At 42.1% G+C, this 18,356-nt stretch overlaps 1 protein-coding gene across 2 annotated transcripts; it reads right to left on the bottom strand.

Moving 5' to 3' along the window:
* Positions 1–1,111: 1,111 nt before the first annotated feature.
* On the bottom strand, positions 1,112–12,867 carry Bloc1s6 (biogenesis of lysosomal organelles complex 1 subunit 6). 2 transcript variants are annotated; one of them, XM_006981389.4, is made up of 5 exons: positions 12,666–12,862; positions 7,210–7,351; positions 5,702–5,789; positions 3,597–3,683; positions 1,112–3,237 (listed from the first exon to the last, which is right to left on the bottom strand). In XM_006981389.4, exons 1-5 carry the CDS (start codon positions 12,745–12,747, stop codon positions 3,118–3,120), a joined length of 519 nt encoding a protein of 172 aa, XP_006981451.1. In that variant the 5' UTR covers positions 12,748–12,862; the 3' UTR covers positions 1,112–3,117. The 2 variants fall into 2 exon arrangements, with proteins under 2 accessions (XP_006981451.1, XP_076426626.1); XM_076570511.1 differs by lacking the exon at positions 3,597–3,683 and having other exon boundaries at positions 12,666–12,867.
* Positions 12,868–18,356: the final 5,489 nt, after the last annotated feature.

Below are 18,356 nucleotides of genomic sequence, written 5' to 3'. Positions count from 1 at the left end.
AAACCCTGCCTAGCTATCAACCAATCTGATTTTTTTAACCATGAGAGCAACACATTTTCACAAGTCTACCTTTTTTATTTAGACAAAAAGGGGGAAATGCTGTGGAATAACCCTTTTGTACACTATAAAGATTTGTTACTCAAATTGGTTTAATAAAACGCCGACTGGTCAGTAGCCAGGCAGGAAGTACAGGTGGGACAACCAAACTAAAGATGCTGGGATGAAGAAGGGCAGAGTAAAGGAGATGCCAGCAGATGCAGAGGAAATAGCATCTGCTGTAGAAAATGAGGTAACAAGCCTGAGCTATCATGGGAACTGGCAGGCGGGAAAGAGAAGACCGCCTACAAATGTACATAAAGAGAAATATATACTGCTATGTACAGAATAGTGCTTGATAAATATTACCGCATGATTCTGATGTTTTTATTAGGTGCATAAAAAGTAGTCTTCATTTATAAGTTGGTACTGATAAACTGTTGGTACTGATAAACTGAATCCACAACAAAACTCACCGTGGACACATCTACATCACATTCAATGTCTGCATATTTACACAACACTCATGGCAAAGTCAGCATGAAAAGAACACCCAACGTTTCAGCTCTGTGCATATCTGATCTTGTTTCAAAACAAGGGCAATGCTTTTCCAGTCAATTTCTATTTGTTGAAAAACACAGCAAGACTATAATAAAAAGGTTACATGTTTGATTATTATATTTCCATGTTACTGAAATATAACTGAAGTTCTAGAGTTTGATCACCTATCATATTTCTCATTAACCACTGACCTTAAAATAGTGGATAATAATGTATTTCTTTTTGTAGATTTATCTGTTTCTATATAATGCAGATGAGTGTTTTGCCTACATGTGAGTAAGTGTGCCACATGTGTGTCTGGTGCTGGCAGCACCTAGATGAGGGCACTGGATCCCCTGGAACTAGAGTTACAGATGGTTGTGGATTGCCATGTAGGTGCTGCAAAGAGAACTTGGGTCCTTTGTAACAGCAGTCAGTGCTCTTCACTGCTGAGCCATCTCTCCAGCCCATCTTTTTGGTATTTTAAAAAGTCTTTAAAACTTAATATAATTCTGAAAACACGAGTGCCTTGCCATTCACTCAAACACGATTTATTTTAATACAGGTCAAAAAGTTCAATTAATTAACCAGGACTCTTTCAATTTCCCACCAGCTAAGGTTCAGTTTTAAATCTGATTCTATATCAAAAGCAATAGTGAATAACTTATTCCTTAAGATTAATTCCACAGATTACTGGGTAGCTTTGAAACTATTCCACTGCTTATTCATGTAAGTCACTGAACCACCTACACCACCATTTCCTTGCATCAGAATTGTCTTTAGCACTCTGAAACTTCTATGGGCTCCATGTCAGAACTAGTAAGAACTGAGGATGTCGGTATTTTCTCAAGCTCCCAGGTGAAAAGGACACGTGCCTTAGTGTGGGAAACCTTGCCGGTAGCGACTAGACCTGGGATCATCTCATCCTTTAAGGTACACCAGAATCACTGGGGGAAACTTTAAGCAAATCAAATAAAGAACAGATTCACTTCAACAGACTGAGGGAAGTGCCCAGGGACAGCATTTTAAACAACCAGCACCATCAGTCTAAAATCACCATGAAAAACAACCTACAGACTTTGTCAGATGTCAGGTATCTTATTACAACAGTATATTCTGTAATTGCCCTGCAAGTCCCAGTGACCTCTGCTCTGGGAGTGACAGCAAGTGACTGAAGGTAACAGCCTTTCAAACAGACACTTTGTATTCTTAAACAGAAGGTCGAGAGCCTTTAAACTGTTTTTAGCATCATTCATCTTTAATGATCTCCTTATCGTTTGCCCAGTATGTGATCAGAGGTAGTGATTCCAGCTTACTAAAGGTGTAACATGGAGAATAAAGACGCACATTCTACTCAGATACCTTTGTAGTTCTGCACTGCTCACACACAGTAGGGTTAGAGCTCAGCTCACATACAGTGGGGATAGAGCCCAGCTCACACACAGTAGGGTTAGAGCTCAGCTCACACACAGTAGGGGTAGAGCCCAGCTCACACACAGTAGGGTTAGAACCCAGCTGTGTATGAAACACTGAAATGGGAAAGCACACTATTGATCTCTAACAATGAAATTTCATTTGTCCTACAGAGTACATTCCCACATATAACATCGAGACTATAACTAAAGGTACTCTGCTACCTCTCCTGTATACTACTTACCAACATTCCACCCACCCTGTAATTACACATGACGTGAGTAACAGCAGATTTTGATCTACTTTAAAAAGCGCTGAGCCAGACATGGTAGCGCACGCCTTTAATCCCAGCACTTGGGAATAAAAGGCAAGTGGATGTCTGTGAGTCTGATGCCAGCCTGGTCTACAGAGTGAGTCCAGGACAGCCAGGGCTTTTGTAGAGACCCCATCTGAGAAAAAAACAAAAAGCACAGACATGCGCATCAGAGCATCTGGCAGGTCCACCACCACTGCACAGCTTTAGGAATGGACGGAATTCTGCTTAGAACCCAGTATCTACATAAGCACCAACACTGAAAAACAGAGAATGGCTGGAAGAATCTGTCTGGCATCCCCTCCCCTATCCCATATCTAAGGTGCTGGTATTTCCAGTGTACACACACTTCCTGTGTTCTTCACAAAGGCTTGGTGGTTTTCTTCCTGGGAGACTTGTGATTAGACAACTGGACTTTCTCTTTAAGCAATGAAAAGCAATTGCCTAAAATCAATGTCACAGCGCAGGAACAGCCTGTCATCATAAGAAGAGAAACTGAAACTTTAAAATCGATTCTCAAGAAGCTCAAACACTTGTACTCATTTTGAACTAGTATCCAGACTCTTGTAATAACCAAAGTGTTTTTCAGTTTGCAAATGATTTAAGATCAAAATAATGTTAAAATTAAGCAAAAGTTGAAAAGGTAAATATAAAAAAAAAGGCTTCTTGAGTGAAGAGAAATGAAGTCACAGAGACACAGCAACCCTGGCAAGGATTTCAAACATGCCCTGGCAGAAGGTTCCATCCGCGTCCTCTCTGTGCCCAGCACTGGAGAGCCAGGGGTAGGACAGGCAGCAGACACCGCACTCGGCTTCTCATGTCCTCTTGGCTGGCTTGGCTGTCAGCTGCTTTTCCCTTTCAAATTCCTTTTCCCTCTGCTGCTCCCTTTCCAGCTCTTCTTTCTGCCTCTTCTGCTGCAGCTTAAGTGCTCTCTTCTGTAGAGATAGGGGAGGGTGGATCAAGGGTTAGTCATGGCAGAACTTAAAAATAACAATGTTTGACTCGAGTTAATCAACACACATTAGTAAATTCCATGCTTAACTTTTAAATTTATCTGGAGTAATATAAGGTCCTCTTAATTTCAAACAACAACAACAAAAACCTGACTCCAAGCTCACTTAAATGTGAACTGCAACTTCACATGCACTTGTGAAGGAGTCAAGAGACTTCATTTTTAAAGGGAAACAATGCAGCATGAGTTAGTACCTCACTGCGCACGAAGGATAAAGTCACAAGATGACTACCGAAGAAAACAGAACTCCACTTTCAAAGAGCACATGGGTTTTCCACTCACTTTTAACTTTGATGTCTTCTCATGGAGCATCAGCATCTCCTTCCTGATGTTCACCAGCTTGGCGTGATAGTGCTTCGCTTCCGTGAACTCAACAGTCAGACAAAATAGAACGTCAACACCTAAACTATAGTTCATCCTTCCTGAACTAGTCAATTTTAGAATCTCAGTCTTGTCCAGGTTTTAAGTTCTATGATGCAGATTTCATTTGACCATTAGCAGGATTTTGAAAACACTTTATTCTGAAGCCACATTGGTCTGTATAGTAAGTTTCAGGCCAGCCAGGGTGACACACACACACACACACACAGCCAGAGTGACACACACACACACACACACACACACACACACACACACACACACTCACACACACACACATTCTCTCTCTCTCTCACAAAGGTTGCTAAACATAAAACAGACACTGACATTAAGTAGAGTATAAACAACATTTTCCTTCAAAAACAACCCACATAACCCAAAAAATTAAGACAGTCACTACTGCCTTTTTGAGAGAACAAGGCAGAACACAAGACAGTTAGTGATGTGTCTTCCTGTCAGGAAAATGCCACAAGCCAGCACACAGGCAGTTAGTGATGTGTCTTCCTGTCAGGAAAATATCAGCCAGGGCACAGATTCTGAAAGCGTGGGCAACAAACACAGTCCTGTTTCTTGGGTTTTTGAAGTCAGAATGACCACACAGCCACTAACGGACACCACTGCTCTCCCAGCGTTAAAGTGCAGACTCTGCACCACAGCCTGCCGTCAAAACGGTCCTGTTGGGAGGAGCTGAAGGTGATGGAGGCCCAGACAGGTGGGAAAGAATGGAAAGGGAACCTTATTCTCAGAAACAGAGAGAGGAATGAGAAACAGGCCTGTAGAGAGGGAGGAAGGAGCTACCTCTCACACAGCCGCTGGTAAAGTCAGCCCAGAGACCGTTTATGTCTGTGAGCTTTTAAGGCATTCCTGTTTCCAATTCCTACATGAGAATTAAAACCACTCTTGGGCAAAGGGAAGAAATAAGTAAAAAAAAAAAAAAAAAAAACAAAAACCTCAGTTCTGTCCTTCCAGGTTGATGCAACAGAATCAGAATTTTGTTCATTTATTCAACTTTCACTCATTCAAAAAATACCCATCCAATCGAAACATCAATGCCTAGGAAAAAAAAAATGAGTGAGTGTGGCCATGCTCACTTCCTCCAGAAGCAGTCAGTCAGCTTCTGAGAAGACTGCACCCTCTGCACCAAGCCTGTCAACCAATGCTGGAGAACACTGGTTGCTATGTAAGGGAAATAGTCTGACCCACATTTGTCATATAAAATCCACTTCTGAGTGTGTAGGACCCCTTGCAAAGTCATGCCAGCAAGCGGTTCCTAATGTCCAGGAAGGAAAAGGAGCAACACAACCTTGCCTATGCTAAGCAACAGGACCTTGCCTATGCTAAGCAACAGAACCTTGCCTATGCTAAGTCTCTTTTCTTTTTTTCTTTCTTTTTTTTTTTTTTTTTGGTTTTTTTGAGACAGGGTTTCTCTGTGTAGCTTTGCGCCTTTCCTGGATCTTGCTCTTTAGACTAGGCTGGCCTCGAACTCACAAAGATCCGCCTGCCTCTGCCTCCCGAGTGCTGGGATTAAAGGCGTGCGCCACCACCGCCTGGCTTAAGTCTCTTTTCTTAACGAGGGTATGTTCCCCTAAGAGCTTCTTGTGAAATTCAACTATCCAACTACTCATCTTCAATGTGTCCATCTTGCCATGGCATTAGAAATACTAACAATTAAATATTAATTAAGAAACCATATAACTGACCCTTCAAAAAGAACTACCCTTTCCTTAATGGTAAACACAGTGCCTCAAATGTCCCTTACTTTCTGTTTTCCTTTTATGTCATCATTTCATGAACTCTTCTCCACAATACAAGTAAGCTGAATTTCCTAACACATGTTCAGCATGTGAAAGACAGCAAACATGGGAATTCTAATAAAGCAACCAAGAGTCTCTGTGAAAAATGACAAGTTCTACACATAAAAGTTAGAGGATAAGATTGTCAAAATGCAGAGGTACAAAGCTTTTCTAAAATAAGATCTTGTTAAGTTGCATAAGCAAAACTGTACTTACCAAAGCATTGATGTCCAACATGGAGTGGCATTCTTTGAATTTTGAAATCTCTTGTTCCAGTGTATCTAGTAACACAACTTGGTTCTGTCTGAAACAAAAGCACACGGCCAAAGCAAACTTTACATTTTCTAAGTATTGGTTCATTACAAGGAATCACATTCATTCTAGCTAATAAGCAAAGCTGGAAACCCAGCTAGCAATACAGAGCCTCTCTAAGACATTCTTGCCTTAGAATAGTCTTTCCCAATATCATATTGCAAAGGCATATTCTGACAACTAAGTGTATGCTTTACTTTTGCCACAATTTCAGACTTTAATAACAAAAATAACCGGGTTATTGAAAAGTATTTTACTGTTTTAACAACATTCTGCATTCTCCCCACAAAAGTTCTCTTTTATAGCATTTTACTCATGAAACTCAATTCTCTCTGCATCCTAAAAATTGGAGCATTCTCAAAAAGTAAATTAGAAACGAAGAGTTTCTTGATTTGGCAAAGATGCAGGGCTAAAGGATAGAACTTCCTCAGGGGTAAATGATCAGCTCGTTGGAGTCAGCACGGGACTAGGAAGCATCCGTGGCCTTCCCCTCACAGCTGTGTGGCCTTGGAAGGTCCTGTTACTGCTCTTGCCCTAACTCTCACTACACAAGGAGAAGGTCGGACCAGACAACCTTAAGGGTTCGTTAACATTTGGATTCCAATCCTATAGGGAGGGAAGCTAACCTCCTTCCTACTCCTCTCCTGACCAAATATGATCACAGGTTTCAGTGCCAGAGAAGGGCCACCTAAATGAACATTTTAAACGAAAATATAATGTAATCTGTTGCAAAATGAAGAGCAGTGAAGGTGAATCAGCAATGAGACTGAAAGGCAATCATACGTTCACCATCAGGCCTGGGTCTGGGTCCCAATAGGTCACTAATCTGTCCTTTCATGTCAGACTTGGGATCACAGCAGAGGAAATACAGAGTGGAGAACAAAATACCCAACAACTTGCCAAATACAGGACAGCAAAAGGCAGGAGGTCACCACTGGAAAACCACGGAGTGAGGCGGAATAAGCAATGAAAACCAAAGTTTCAGCATCAACAAAAGCCATCGGCCAGATCAAAGAAGACAAAAAGGACGTAAATTACAAATATCATTCATGACAGAGATGATCATCGCTGCTGTTATGGCATTAAAAGGACAATAAACTCCAACAAGTCTGAACACACATCAGATCACTTTAGATGGAGCAGATCAATTCATTCAAAGACACAAATTATTCAAACTCACACAAGGACCATTCATTCTCAAATTTTCCTATAAAGAAACTAGACTCTCTAGGAGTATTCATTTCACTTTTGACATTTAGATTATGAGTTACTCCATGGGTCCCATTTACAAAACACAGAAATGCTCAACGATTCAATGTTAAAAGACAACACTGTCATACTATATGCTACTACCAAGTGACCTCTGACTGCACAGAGGGCACCCAGGCACAGCTGGCTTCCTATCGGCTTACGTGAGTTCCTGGAGGGCTTGCTTCGACCTCTGCAGATCTGGTAAGTAGTGGGACAGCAGGCCTCCCACCAGCTGCTCCACAGCCTTGTCCTCTACAGCGAAGTCCTCTATCAGTCCCTCATCTGGAGAAGCGTCACTTAAACCTGTGCTCAAGAGAAAACCAAATTTAGGAAGCTCTGATGCTCTGCGCTGTAAGGAGGCTGGGGGAGCACAGCCAAGGAGGAGGGAAAGAGCCCACAAGGAACGAAGAGAGAGAGTTTGCACTCTAAGCACACCCTCTCCTAACTACGGCAGTCGTTTCTTCTAAATGTGTACCCTTCTGAGCTTTCACTAAAAACATGGCAAAAAAGGTTTTTGTGTTGTTTTGAGTTTTTCTTATTTTGAAACAAGATTTCCCTGTGTAGTCCATGCTGGCCTAGAACTTTCTCCTAAGCGGTGTATCACCAAAACTGGAAAAAAAAATAATTTTCAGATTTAAGTATAGAACAAAGTCTAGAGTAAACAGACATTAGCATACTTAAATTTCAAATTTTACAGGTTTATGTAAAATTTATGTTATGTTTCCCAAGGATTCAAACTGAAGGATGAATTAACAATTACTAAATTAATGAATTCTTGAATAGATCAACGCTTTGAAAAGCATGCAGAAATTAACTAAACAGACATTGGCGAGGCAGCTCAGTGGGTCAAAGTGCATGCTACGCAAGTCCAACCACCTGACGTCCATCCCTGAATCCCACAGCAGGAGAGAAGCCTCCTGACAACTGTTCTCCGACTTTCACAGGGACACAATGGACTCTCTCCCTCTCCCTCTCTCTCTCACACACACACACACACACAGAGAGAAAGAGAGAGAGAGAGAGAGAGAGAGAGAGAGAGAGAGAGAGAGAAATAATAATGAAGAAAATCAAAATTTACAGGGAGGACTGGAAAGATGGCTCAGCCATTAAAGGCTAGGCTCACAATCAAACAGAATAAAAATAATTAAAGAAATTATATTGTAGCTGGAAGTTTTTCTGTGTCCCACCCAGTCAGCAGCTACTCAGACCCCAATAAACTCAGTGGTTTATATTATTATGAACTGTATGGCCATTAGATCAGGCTTATTACTGACTACTTCTTACACTTAAATTAACCCATAATTCTTATTTATGTTTAGCCACGTGGCTTGATACCTTTTCTCAGTTCTGCCTTGTCATCTTGCCTTCTCTGTGTCTGGCCAGTGACTCCTGACTCAGCCTGCCTCTTCCCAGAGTTCTCCTTGTCTGTTTATGCCACCTATACTTCTTGCCTGGGTACTGGCCAATCAGCATTTTATTTATTGTGGAGGAACTGAGAGTAAAAAAAGAGATGAGAGGAACAATACATCAGACAAGTTACAGAGACACAGGAACTTAAAATATGTCTGAAAACAAGAGATGTCGAGTTGAAGCAGTTACATAAAGAAAAAGAACATGCACAGAAGATGGAAGATCACCTACAAATGTTAGAACTAGAAAATACCTCTTTACTAGCTACAGTGAACAAACAGAAGGAGGAAATAGAACATCTGCAGGACACACAGAGACCTGGCCCAGACTTCCAGCTTGGCCCAGACAGCTGTTCAGGGAAATAAGAACCTCTGTAAGAAGCACACTGCAGTAATAACTGAGATGGAAAACACAATTAAGAGGCTGTGGTCAGAAGTCTCCAGTGTTAAAATGTCCAACGAGTCAAGCAAGAGAGAACTGGAAAAGTACAAGCGATACTATCTGGACGGAGTAAGAAATAAAAACTTCCTATTATATGAGCTAAACAGGACTAATGACAGTCAAGAAGAGTCTCATACAGAACTTCACATGAAAATTGAGCAAAACATTTCTGCATCAAAAACACTAAATATAAGACTGGTTTCTAAGTGCTTTTGTGTGGAAAAATCTCACCGATTGGAAAATAAAGATCAGGAAAACTTGAGGGCACCTTCCTCAACCACAGGATCTACCATGCCTGTATGGCACACTACCCATGGATGAACTGGGAAACCTTTTAAGATAATAAGTCATGAATGTGAAATTGGAGAGACTGGTTCTTACAGAGATTTTGAAACCTGCCAATTTGGAAGGAGGACTTCAGTTTCAATGCATCAATGCTCAGTGTGAGCGGCTGCAGGGCCGGGCGGGAGAGATTCGTCCTGACCGCAGGGCCCAGGCAGGACTGGAGAAATTTCCAACTATATTATATAAACAAAAATGCTATATCCAAAAATCAGTTTTGAACACAAAAGAAAAAATGCAGGCCATTTTTTGCATAATATATTTACATGTAAAAGGGGTTGTTTTGTCATTTATTAATTAAGACTCAGCACTTTCTTTGAACTGGGGCCAAAGGTAGGAAAGTCAGCTGGGAAATGGGGACCCAGGACCTGGGCCTATTGACACAAGTTCAGTGATGTGTCATCACTCAATTCAAGGAGGAAAAAAAAAATTCAGTGCCTTAATTTGCTACAGGAAATAGTGTATTCTAATTGTGTCATGGGCTAATCTAGACACAGGAATGATGTCTCATCCTTTTCTAGGCATTCAAATGTCTAAGATAATCAATTACTATTCCCAGGAATAAAGTACAGAAATGTTTCAAAGTGGGGTCAATGAATGTTTATAAGGTTTTTACAATCACTGATTTTGAATGAGAAAAAGGTAAAATGTTCACTTCACTAAAATTGTATCCCAAAAGCATTCCATAATTAGCATTAAGCGCCAAAATATCTGTCATCACCTACAGTCTAGTAATAACCAATAACATCAAATTAAGATGGGATTGGAGAGATGGCTCAGTGGTTAGGAGCACTGGATACTCTTAAAAGAATCCAGATTTTGTTCCCAACAACCACATGGCAGGTCACAACCAGCTATCAATTCCAGTTTCAAAGGATCTAATGTCCTCTTCTGGCTTCCAAGGTCACCAGGCTAGCTCACAGTGCATATACACACATGTAGGCAAAACACATACATAAAATGAAAATAAATCTCTTTTAAAAATCAAATTAGATCACTTTCTAGAGTATGTTTTACAACACATTTATTGCACAGTTCTCAGCATGCTTTTTACCACAGATTTAAATTTAGAAAAGGCTGATGAAAACAAGCTGTCATGCTCAATCTTTAAGAAAATCAAGATAAAATTGTACAGTTTTAACTTTAACCCTGAAAACACAAACAACTGGAATTCTTCAAGTTGCAAGGCAGAATTCAAATGGGAAAGAGCTAAGTGGAAACTGAAATACTCCAAAACAAAAATGAAATAGTGAGGAGTATTAATTTTAGTCATAACAATAAATAGGTAAATCCTCCTCCCTGGTAGTGCTCAATACAGGGGAGTATGCAAAGCCATTACCAAAGCTGTTAAGGAATCTGAGATGATTCTAAAGAAGTCTGGTGTTGAGGACATTGAATGCCTTCATTTCTTTACTGTTCCATTTGTTCTCTGTGTTAATCATTGTGAAAACTTTCAGGGAAGGGCACAACTTCAAAAGTGAAAACAGTCCTTCTTGTGGCATAACTCCAACGAAGTCACTCTGCAGTTTTCTCAAAGAGACATCCAAAAACTGTCTTGAGCCAGCCATGCACACAGTGTGATTATCATAAACAAAACATACTGTGCTCAAGGTCTACTTGTTTGCTTTGTTTTAAGACAACGTCTTGCCACACAGCCCAGGCTGGCCTTGATCCTCCTGCTTCAGCTTCCCAAGTGTTGGCATGTGCCACCACATATGGTAACTTTTCTCTTAAATACCTCTTTGTTGTTGTTGTTGTTGTTTTGTTTTGTTTTTGTTTTTGTTTTTCGAGACAGGGTTTCTCTGTATAGCTTTGTACCTTTCCTGGAACTCACTCTGTAGCCCAGGCTGGCCTCGAACTCCTGCCTTTGCCTCCCGAGTACTGGGATTAAAGGTGTGTACCACCTCTACCCAGCTTCCTAAATACCTCTTAAGAGATATTTCTACAGCAATGTACTGGATCTACTCAGTTCTTCTCAGCAGAACAAAATTCTGTAGTAACTGACCCAGTCCCCTGTGGATAAATTACATTATTTTCACCTCTTGCTATTTCAAACAGTGAAAATGCTTGTGATCTTCTAGCTGCTAGGAAGCTGCAGTGATATTCCTAGCTAATCTATGCACATTTCTATGAAATAAATTCTTAGAAAACAGTTGGGGGCCAAACATCTGTGCAATCTTTGACATTGAGAAAACCCTCCTAAAAGATGGCACCAACTTGCACTGTTACCACACTTCCAAGTGGATACAAATCTATGATATGAGTGTAAAGGATGTAACATTGTTAGGGAAACAAAAGGAGGAACGGTGGGAATAAAATGTGTCTGGAACATGGGCATACACAGAAGTGCAACGGTAAACTATTAATATATACCATGCAGTCAGCCTGTAAGGACCCCTGAGTGCCAATTTTATGGGTCTAAACTTAGTAAGTGGTAAGAAGCCATTTAAGGATTCTAAGCAAGCGAATGACATGGCTGGAGCTTTTGTGTAGCAGCACTGTAACAACAGAACAGACAACGTTGGAAGAATAAGAGACTAGAGGTGGACTAGCTTTAGAACTGTTGACTCTAAGGCGCAAACACAAAAAAGACAGAGTAGTACTGTAGAATCCTCTGCAGTAAACAAAGGAGAGTCAATAGATGAGTTGAACACAATTTCAAAGTTTCGTGGGAGAGTAACCTCACACCACTGACAGAAGATCAGACATCTGAGGCCAGAGATCTAGCTCTGCAGCAGAGTACTTGCTTAGCACGAAGCCCCGAGATCAATCTGCAGCACCTATCTCCATCTCTCACCCGCTCTCTGACATCTGCTTTTATTCATATGCATGCTACTCTTTGGAGTTCTGTGCAAAAAAACCTAAGAGTGGCCCAAGACACAACTGAACAAGCCATGAAGAGGGCACGTTATTAAAGAAAAGCATGGCCTGGAAATGCTGAGAGTGATTTGCAGTTTCCTATTTCTGCAACAGAAAATGCTTTGAGTGGTGATGTTCTCAATCTCACAAAGACGATGGTGTACATGAACAGTGTCCATCCGGCTGTATAGCAAATCAACCCTTTCGTTCAGTGAATGTCTTCGAGCATTAATGCTTAAATCTCTCCTGGAACTATGGGGACGGGGAACGGGTGAAGTAATGCCACCGAGTAAGTCTGACTATTTCATGAGCAGCTAGGACTGGACAGTTCTCTGAAAATCGACCGTCTTTCAGACAAACTCATCCCCAACCACTGACCCTATGACACATAGTCAAAATACAACACAAACTCAAATTCTCAATACCGACCGCACCCAACCGTGCGTTTTCCCGCGCGACCAAGGTTGCCGAGCGTGGGGGCCCAAAGCAAGAGGGCAGCCTGTGCTGGAGTCCCACCCACTCGGTCCCGGCCCAGGTGGGCAGTCGCCCCCCAAAACAGCCGTACCCAGCGTGGGCTCTCCGGCCTCCATGCTGTCGGAGGTCCCGCTCAGGACCCCGTCCGGAGGCGGTGGCACAGGTACACTCATGTCCCCGCTCTGAGCGCCGCGTAAGGCGAGTTGAGCGTGGGTTAAGAAGTCAGGTGCCAGAGGTAGGAACCTAACCGGTTCCAGCGCCCAGCCGGCCAAAAGCTGCGGGCGCACACGGAAGTGACGAAAGCGGAAGGCGTCGCTCGTTACCCAGCCAGTCAGGAAAGCCCGCCCCCGCGTCAGCGCCGCGGACACGGACGTGCGCATGCGGGTTGAGATTCGCGGAGGGTGGGCGGTGGGAACCGGAAGAACGGTCCCAGGACCAGACGTAGCCGTAACCCGGTGAGCCTTTCCAGTGTGGTGTTCGGTTTACGCTGAAGAACGTGAACCACAAAATTATTCGGTCCTGTGAGCTCGAGCGTTGCTTAGAATCTCTTCCAGTTGCTCTCAGCTGACGTTGTCTTTGTTGGAGCAGCATTTGAACAAATTCAGCCAAACTACCAAAAGCCCCGGCTGAGATCCTGTGGGATGGCATCGTGAGTTCTGACCGAGCGCACGCAGATGCCGGCTGACTCAGCCCCACAGCAAATGCAACGATCCTCCGCCGTTTTGTAGGCTCCCACCTCTAGTGGCCTCTAATGTTGCTCCGCAATTTACCTGCTCAATTTTCCATGCTGTAACCAAAGCCATCTTTAAAAACAACAATAATTTATTGTGTCACGCCTCAGGAATGCACTGACTCCCGATTGCCCTCATCAGTATGTTCACACTGTTTCTTTTTAGCCACTTTTCAATTCAAGAGTAGCACCTCTTTACCCTCTAAGGTAGGATGTCCACAACCTAATCCCACAGACCTCTAAACACATTGGGGTGCATGGCAACGAATAAAGATTACTAGTTAACTCCACCGTAAAATAGGAAGGCTATGGGGCTAGAAAGATGGCTCCGCGGTTAAGAGCACTGGCCGCTCTTCCTAGAGGACCTGGGTACAATTCCTAGCGCCTACATGGCCGCTCATAATTGTAACTCAAGCTCCAGAGTTCTGACACCTTTACTTGGATACGCCTTCACTCAGATACACATGCAGGCAAAACACTTAGGCACATAAAATGAAAATAAATAATTTTTCAAAAAAAATAGGAAGATTACTCCATGAGCCCAAGGTAACAGTCTTTAAAACCGAAAGGGAGGGCATCAAAAAAGGGATTTGACTATAAAGGATGAGTAAACAGATGTAACACTGGTGAGTTTGAAGACAGAGAAAGGGAGTCTTCAGTCTGAATGGTGGGTGACCTCTTGAAAGAGGTAAATCGATTCCTCCCTAAAGCAATGAAACTCAGCCATGTGAACTACCTGGATTTTTATTCCCCGTGAGGTTGCTGAACTAGAGAATTTATAAAGTAATTGTAAGCCCCCAAGACTTGTCTGTTTCTAGCCCTTTCAGGGCCTACCCTTTAGAAAGAAAAAAAAAAAAAAAGCCCAAGATCAGGCCACAAAATTCCTCCATTCCTAAGCCAGTTCCTGGAAACCTCCACCACAAGCCCCAAGAAATCCTATATGAACCTCGCCTCCTGTTTTTGCTGCTTCTCACTCGAGCAAAGGCAGCCACCCTCTTGTGTCTCTCAATAAATCTCCGTGTGAGGTTTGTTGTGCAGTGTGACTCTGTGGTATTCCCAGGCTCCCAACTGCCAGGATGTGTTTCCTCTTAGAGCTATAACATTCCCATTGGGGAAACATGTCCCCTCAGAGCTGTAACACAGTGATGATTAGTGTTGTTATACCAATAGGAAAGCAATGTGCCACCCTTCAAACAGCTTATGCACTCTGGGTATTCTAAAACAGTCCTTCATCTGTGCAGTGTGCTTGCTCCTGCTCCAAACTAGAATATTGTTTTCAAAAGCCTATTCATCTTTCAAGGTGTTCTGGAATAATAGCTTTATTTTTTTATTGTTTTGTTTTGTAAGGTAATGTGTCATGCAGCCTGGGCTGGCCTCAGACTCACTATGTAATTAAAGCTGGCCTTGAACTCCTGATCCTCTGCCTCTGACCTCCAGGAAAATGTTCTGATTACTAACTTGAGCCGCCACACTCAGGCATGCTTTTACTTTGGAAGCTATTCATGATCTCACTTCCCCCTTTGATTCAGAAGTTACAGTAATAACATTTCACAACTACAAGCATCCTCCTGCTATATAGCACTTGGCTCCTCCTTGCATTAGCCATTTCATGAATGCCAAATAAAAGCCCTTATTCACAGAGAACCAAAATAACCCTAAGTAAATTGGCTAATTAGTGAACTACTGATGCCCTAGCCCCTAATTCTAAGATCCGAATCATGTGGCATTGCCCCTGATAAAATACCTGGCATCCTTGGTTGTGAGTTTTATGTACCAACAGTGTGGTGGGACCCTTAGGACAGAGCCATATCCTGTGAGTTGTCATTAGCTGCTTCATCTCTTGGTGTAGTATTGGGTATATTTCATGAATTTTTAAATATTGGTCATTTAAATTTAATGGGTGAAATAAACCATTATTACATCCTGCCTGTCTTTATGATTTGTTTTGCTCTAAGGAGAATTCTTGTTAAAAAAATTTTAATACTATTTTTCAACATTTTAACATTGTAACAAAAATCAACTAAATAAACAAGGAATTTGTACTGACTCATCTTGCTCTTGTGCTAAACTTTTCCTTCTTTTTTTTCTTACAGATGGCAGTTCAATGTGCCACTTCTTTGTTAAGGACCCTCTACGTGTGACACAGAGCTCAAAAGCAAAATGCTGGAATTTGATTGCAAAGAACACAACACAGTTTATTGAGTTGCATTATGTCTTTTGAAGTGTCTTTAGTTTTCTCATCTCCTTTTACAGACCAAAGGTATACACTCCAAATACCTTAATGTAATATTTCTTAGAATTAAACTAGGTGCCTTAGAGGGTAAACCAAAAATAGATTCTGTCCACCAGAAACATTGTTATGTACCATATTCCATAGGTTACATTAGAGTTTGTCTTGATGTTACATATTCTGTGTTTTGAAAATGTGTAACAGTGTTCTGTATTTGTCCAGACAATGATCTACAATAACCAAACTTTGGGTTTTGAGAGAATGTTTATTAATTATATATGAAGCCAAAGTAAAAGAATAAATAGCAAGTGGATGGGTGGACAGATAGAATGATGGATGGATAAATAGCAAAACATAATCAAATCAGTAGCTCAAAATATCCAGCAGAAATTCACTGTGGAAGCCCCATTAGGGCAGCCAGCTAAAGTTCCCCATTGATTTCAGGCGAGGCAGAGTGTCCCCTTAAGTAAAACCTCCAAGTGAAGGAATAAATAGCCACAGATAGGAGTAACATCATCAAATTGGGAGCTCACAACAACCATCAGAAACCAGCTGGAGAAGTTGAGGTAGTCAGCTGAGGATACTGATGCACTTTTTCTCTACTGATGAGCTTCCCATGGCTGAGTTTCTGACTTCTCTTTCCCACTGCAGGCACTTTTATATCATGGGATATACAATGGTAACCTCTGTTAGAAATGGCTTACCTTCCTGCTGTTCTCAAGGACATGGTGTTTTTACTCTGTGTTGACATCCTTGTCACAGAGTTAGGCAGGCCAGCCTAAATCCAGACAAGGGGCCTTGGAAAATATGTGCTTGGTTCTGAAATGAGGGGAAGGTCATACAAACATAATCTTCACTTCTAGAGACAGTTTCTCAGTGAGCACATGGAAGTTTATCAATATAATGCGCATGGCACCATCATATTATCATAATAATTCCCCTGCCTTGGATAGTCTCAGGACTACACACACACACACACACACACACACACACACACACACACACACACACACACACCTGCCCCATGTACCTGATGCTCATCAAGAATGAATTTGAGATGTCAATCTGGTCAGATTCAGAAGCACCTAGGTTACTCAAATGCACCTCTGGGTGTGCCTTTGAGAATGTTTCCAGACCATCTTCACTAAAAGAGTGAGAGTAGACCTTCTCTCAATGCAGGCAGTATCCCCACATGGACCAGGTGCTTTGGGATAATGCTTTTGTACACTGGTTTAATAAAACACTGATTGGCCAGTAGCCAGGCAGGAATTATAGGTGGGATAAGCAGACAAGGAGAATTCTGGGAAGAGGAAGGCTGAGTCAGGAGATGCCAAGACACTGTCCAGGGAGCAGCATGTAATGGCACACAGGTAAAGCCACGGAACACATGGTGACATATAAGTTAACAGAAATGGGCTGAGTTTAAGTGTAAGAGCTAGTCAGTAGTTAGTTTAAGTATAAGAGCTAGTCAGTAATTAATTATATAATTAATATAAGCCTGTGTGTGTTTACTTGGGTCTGAGCGGCTGCAGACTGGGTAGAACACAGGAAAACTTCCAGCTACAGCCACGAGCCAAGATTGACTACTAGGAGCACAGGAAAAGGCCTGGCAGCAAGGTTTTCTGTGTCTGTTTTCTGGCTATCACTGCAAGATGTTGCTAGGGTCCTGGAAAGTTTCCACAAAAGACCATCACCCATGTATGCGATCAGCAAGAGCATTTTTATTCTAGCATGCAAGGGCCTGCCATCCCACATAAAGGCGAGATGGTGAAGACCCCAAGAAAGTCGTGAGCACAATCAAGGGGAGGTACTAGAATAGTTAGGTCACTTTAGATATGATTGGCTCAAGCAAGTGTCAATCATACTAGTGTGTTCTAATTAGCCAGGGCTAGTCAGGGGTTGGTCAGGGCTACAGTTTTCCATTTTGGGGCAGGCCTAGACAAATCCCAGGTTTTGTCCCTATTTAGTTATCATCTTGAGCTCTTTATGGCTTATGCCAATGAAACTCAGATTTAATTAGTCTTAACAAAACCAAGAGTCAGATATTGAGGGTGAAAGCTGGAAGATCAGAGAAGCAGAGTAGCAGCCACTAGAAAGACTACTTAACCTCTACGAATCCTCTGACTGAATGAAGTGCCAAGATCCTGTCTCCACTTGCCTTACATTCCTATCTTCACCTCCCTAGTGCTGGGATTAAAGGCATGAGCCTCCTATGTGCTGGGATCAAAGGCATGGTCCTCTCAAGTGCTAGGATTAAAGGTGTGTGACACCACTGCCTAGCCTCTATGGTTAACTAGTAGCTAGCTCTGCCCTCTGATCTCTAGGCAAGCTTCTTTTGCCAGAACACAAACAAAACATCATACAACAGGTCAACAGGCCTTCTTGTCCTTACTGTTATGGGGTGTTGGAGATTGCTTCTCCTTTCTTCATGGCTCTTCCTCAGAAACTGCTTGCTCAGTTCAAAAAAGCAGGGACCAAGGTCTAGTTCTTAACTGAGTTATTAGGGCAGGCTGTCATGATATTTGCCTGGCCCTCTCAGTGTGAGCTGCTCTGCTCACCACACACTCCCTGCTGTGGTGGACTGAAACTCCTGAACCCATGATTGACCATGGTAGACCAAAGCCTCTGAAAACGTGAGCCAAAGTAAACCCTTCCTACTTTCTTTACATGGCTTTTCTCAGTTATTTTGCCACAGCAATAAAGAGCTAATGAACACATCTGGCAACCACTGGTCTCTTTATTTAGTCTCCATAGTCTTGCCTTTTCAGAATGCCATATAGTTGGAATGATATAGTATATAGTCTTTTCAGACTCATTAGTCT

This window comes from Peromyscus maniculatus, chromosome 4 (genome assembly GCF_049852395.1).
Source record: "Peromyscus maniculatus bairdii isolate BWxNUB_F1_BW_parent chromosome 4, HU_Pman_BW_mat_3.1, whole genome shotgun sequence".
Classification (NCBI taxonomy): Eukaryota; Metazoa; Chordata; class Mammalia; order Rodentia; family Cricetidae; genus Peromyscus; species Peromyscus maniculatus.
The sequence above is the reverse complement of the archived record's forward strand: the minus strand, read 5'-3'. Positions and strand labels throughout refer to the sequence as shown.